General features: G+C 32.5%; 2 protein-coding genes across 2 annotated transcripts in view; one reads left to right on the top strand and one right to left on the bottom strand.

The window, feature by feature from the left end:
• Positions 1-976: 976 nt before the first annotated feature.
• LOC144962514 (isonocardicin synthase-like) lies at positions 977-1,702 on the bottom strand. The gene has a single exon (XM_078895563.1). It carries the CDS (start codon positions 1,700-1,702, stop codon positions 977-979), a length of 726 nt encoding a protein of 241 aa, XP_078751689.1.
• A 2,563-nt stretch (positions 1,703-4,265) lies between these two features.
• LOC144969332 (cytochrome P450 3A43-like) overlaps positions 4,266-5,000 on the top strand; it is a 26,754-nt gene continuing 26,019 nt past the window's right edge. Inside the window, exon 1 of the mRNA XM_078908444.1 lies at positions 4,266-4,533. The gene's annotated coding sequence lies outside the window, so the exon portion shown is untranslated. The remainder of the gene's footprint in view (positions 4,534-5,000) is intronic.

Below are 5,000 nucleotides of genomic sequence, written 5' to 3' on the forward strand. Positions count from 1 at the left end.
TTTAATTCGCACTTCTTCAGTCGGCATAATCCATTCTGAAGAAGTGTGAATTAAAGGAAAAACACAGAAACGAGTCGTCTCGGCAAAAAAATGTGAGTGAAAATTTACATTATATATTAGCTTTAACCACCATTATCGAGCACTTTCGTACCTACAAGTACCCACCAACACTCATAAATATATATATATATATATATATATATATATATATATATAATATATATATATATATATATATAATTATTAATATTATTATTACTATTATATTATTATTATTATTATTATTATTATTATTATTATTATTATTATTATTTATTATTATTATTATTATTATTATTATTACTTCTATTATTATCAATATTAATGTTATTATTTTAATTGTTTTCATCATTATCATCATCATCATCATTAATATCTGGTTTGTCAGCTATTTGTTTGATATCGATCAACGCTGTTTAAACCTCTAGCGTGTCCTGTAAACTGATCAGGCTCGTTATATGATGGAAATCAATCAAAAGATTTTTTTTTTAAAGGTGAGGGCAGACAGTTAAAAGTAGCTTTGAGGATAGAAATGCACAATGGGCAGCGAGTCTTTTTTTTATTGTATTGTTTTAAAATATTGTTTTATTTATGTCAATATTTACTTTTCATATTGTTATTTACTTATTTATTTATTTATTATTATAAATACGTTTGCAAATTGACTAATTGGGCTGTCTCTTGCTAACTGAAAAAAAAATTGATGCCAACAGCCTCTTTCGTGTTAACGTGCGAAACATTATTCACTTGTCCAACTCGCTCACATTGAAAAAAGACGAGTTTTTATTAGAAAAATACAGCAATTCTTAGAGGAGACAATAATTGTGTTAATAAGTATTCTATTTTGATTCATTTTACCAATATAACAAACTTATTAACAAAATTAACCATCATAGTCCCCACTTTCTTATACTTAGAAAAAGACTTTTCTATCAATTTAGTGTATCCTTTTGATGATGTAGTACTGGAAAATTGTAGACTTATCTTTAGACACAGCTATATTGCTTATCAGTTCAAAGCTATTTAAGGTCATGAAATTGGACGAGGATAATAGGAAGGGTGTATGTCCAAACGTGATGATTATTCCACCCACGGCCACTGTTGGGAGAAGGGCCTCCAGAAGGAGCTCAGCCTCGGCCGTTGTTACCACTTCAGAATTGAGAAATCGAATAAATACGCAGTGAGCAGTTCCAGGTTTAATCTTTGGTTCTATGGCGCTTCCGCAGTGCACTTCGTCAACTCTAAACTTCGCCACGTTGCACATTTTTTGACTCAGATCTTGTCCGATGGTTGTGCAATTTGGGAATGCTTGTTTTAAAGAGTTCAGGAAGACGCCAGTAGAGCACGCTGGATCATAGAGTCGATGGGACGTAAATCCAAATTTCTGTAGCACGTCCACGGTCACCTGACGAATATGCTCTTCGCCACTGCTAAGTGTATGGTCAAAAGAAGTGTCCACATCCCATCCTTCAGGAGGAGATGTGAATTCCTTGCGAGTGACCGTTTTTACAAGTGGAAATGGAAACGTAAGATCATATTCACTGCCATTTGAAGAAACGATATCGTCAAATACTGCCAATTTTTCAGAAGGAGTTATGGCTTTGAAATAAACAATCAGTTTCGTATCCGTTACTCGCCAGTCTTGTAGTAGCCCAAGAAACATGTCAGCACGAACCTGACTGCAGAATATTTCGGGGATTGAATTATTTAGCCAAAGAGTAGAAAGAGTTTTGCGTCCCAAAAGCATAAGAGGAAATCCGGCATCTGTGGTCGATTTGATAATAAAAACCCCCTGGGGAATTCGGGCAAAGTTTTCTTCTAACCGTTCAAGCTTCCTCGAGCTACAGCCTTCCAGTCCACGTGACTCACTCGTTTCAAACTCTTTGGAATCTGGTATTTTGAATATCGTTCTATTTCTACTAAAACGAGATCGACAGTGTTTACATCCTCCTCACTTTCACACAACCGTTTGGACTTTAAGAAAGTTCCAGCAGCATCGGGAAATTTGTTCTCTGATATCAAACTCCTTCCTTTCAGGAAAGAATCTCTTGCTTTCTGAGTGCACACAAACTTGAAAATGCCTCCAAAACTTTCAACAGCGATTGTCTCCATTTTGCTTCGATTCTATTATAATGAATGTCGTTTCGAACCGGTGAAATAATTATATCCTTGCTTCGTTTATAAAAACTCAATCACAACTTTTATTGATTGCAAATTAACAGAAATTCAATTCTAACTTGCATCAATAACACGATTAACACCTCCTCTATCTTATGACGAAGGAATAGCTCTTTCGGATAAAATAGAAATTTAAAAACTGTAGTTTGACTCCTTTATAAATGCTCTCAAGAAATCCCCAGTTTCACAAATGACCAAATGGTACATTGCATACTGATGTATCTCTTTGCACACCTACCCCTCCTATCTTATCAGTCATAACATTGCCAAATTTACACATCGCTAGACAGATAACCAAAGTGACCAACTCTCAAGTTTTAATTTAAAAGACTGTTTCTACATTTGTTCAAATATGCAGGATAAGCAAAGCAAAATCCATCATAATTTGATTTTAAGTATATATATATATATATATATATATATATATATATATATATAATATATATATATATTCGAGAAAAACCAGCCATGAATCAAAACTGTAGTTGTATATTATGCCAGCTTTTTAGGAGCGATTCTTGCCATTAACACAACAAACAATATTATGTAACCTGTTTGAAACGATAGGTCATAATATAATAATAATAATAATAATAATAATAATAATAATAATAATAATAATAATAATAATAATAATAATAATAGTAATAATAATAATAATAATAATAATAATAATAATAATAATAATAATAATAATAATAATAATAATAAATAATAATAATAATAATAATAATATATATACTTTATTCATCCAAAAAATGGAAATTCGTTTACAGACGTGGCATGCATAAAAATGTATAAACACAAAGTTGAGAATCTATGGCGACAGTGTAATACATATATATGCAAATGCACAAAAATGTAAAACTATACAACCAAGAACCAATAGCAACACTTTATATATTAATTTGATAAATTGAGATAGGCCATACATCTGGCCTTTAGTCCGAACTTGTGTGTGTATATTTAAAGATAGTATTTAATTCAAATCACAGTTAGTTGTGCGTTAAAAATTCGAACACCATGTGGCAAAAATGAATTAAGGTGACGTGTTGTCTTTGTTTTTATAGATAAAAGATAGACAACAATAAGCTATACATAGCCATGGATACAGGATATCATCACAATAACACCGCCATGTCTGTATTTATCGTCTGGTATAAAACCCCTGTTACATTAAGTTTTAAAAGCAAATCAACAAATGAGAAAATTAAACAGTTAAACAACGTTAACATTAACGAATTTAAGTGACTTAAATATATTGAGTTTTTTAAAACGAAATAAACAACTTTGCATATTAAACAGTTTAACAACGTTAACCTCGATAAAATAAAGTGACAGATGCATTAACGTTATTTCAGATACTTTTAATCCCACAATAAAACGTTGTTTATCACGAAATCGAAGCCTGACCCAGATTGTTAAAAGTACCTTCTTTTTTATTATATTTAACAATCTATTTTTTGAAAAAAAAAATATTGCGACCCATCTCTTTGCGAAGGTGTTATGGTGGTGGAGGGCGGGGGGGGGGGGGGGGGGTTTCAGATACTAAAATTTAATCAGTATTCACATATTATATGCGGTTCAAAACGGTATTATGTCGGGATGGTCCAAATACTAAAAAGTTAAATTATAGTCAAACTTTGAAATTTCGGGTTTTAGCTCTCTAAAATATAATATTAATTTTCCTCAAGTCTGATATTTGTGGATGTCAACAAAATTTTTAGTATCTTAGAAACCCCTTGAGGAGAAAGTTCACATATTATTATTAGGGCAACAAATGCTATTTTACATCGCTTGTCGGTTTAACTTTAAAATCCAATGTTGGCATCTCGTTTACTCCGGCATAATACCGTTTTGAAGTGATAGGTCACATATTTGCATTTACGGTCTTTTGACCATTTGATTTATAACTGGAGATTTAATCTATATAAACACGGGACGGAATCCCAACGTATCGTCTGGGACCTCACTATATTTCCATTTCCCTACCTGTACAAACTTGAAAACATTTGACATAACAAGACGTTAACATGAGGTCATCGGACATCGCTATCAGCCGCAGTAACACGAAGCCAGTCCTCACAACTCAAACCGGACGCCATTTAAATTTAAAGGAAATGGGTGTGGATTCCTTTCGTTGTCTAGTTGACGTTCAGGTTGCTTACTTAAATGATCAAAAATAAAAGGTTATTGAAATCTTTATAATCAAATGTGCAACTTTTCATGGGCGAATCTGATATATGGTCAATGACTGAACGACTGTGATTTTAGCGGTGTTATCGTAAACTGAAGATCTCGACTTATAGATGCAGGGTAAGCTGCCCGGATAAGTGCCAATCGTTTTGATATGTTTTGATAAGTTATACCTCTGAATCGTTCACTAAGGTTTGTCAAACAGTGAAACGAAACGTCTGTGTTCTCGGCAGATCTAATTAATTATTCAGATATTATTTGTTGACCAGTGGCTTTGCGGTAAGCAGTGAGTGTTGATGTGATAAAGATTGTCACATTCAATGAAAGAGAGATGAATAAATACTGAAGTGTATTTTGAAGTATTCTGTTTTGCCGTCTAATATTAATCTTGGAGATAAAGATAAAGGGAGTAAATCCGACTCATGAATGAACAACACATTGTGTTGTAACAACACTTTGTGTTGTTCATTCATGAATCAGATTTACTCCCTTTATCTTTATCTCCATTTTATTGACTCATTTCGGCACCTCTATTTATTAATAATAATCTTCGGTGGCATTAATTTTAGTCTGATGTACTTACATTT

This window comes from Berghia stephanieae, chromosome 1 (genome assembly GCF_034508935.2).
Source record: "Berghia stephanieae isolate SIO BIC M18660-M18661 chromosome 1, UCSD_Bste_1.3, whole genome shotgun sequence".
NCBI classification, from domain to species: domain Eukaryota; kingdom Metazoa; phylum Mollusca; class Gastropoda; order Nudibranchia; family Aeolidiidae; genus Berghia; species Berghia stephanieae.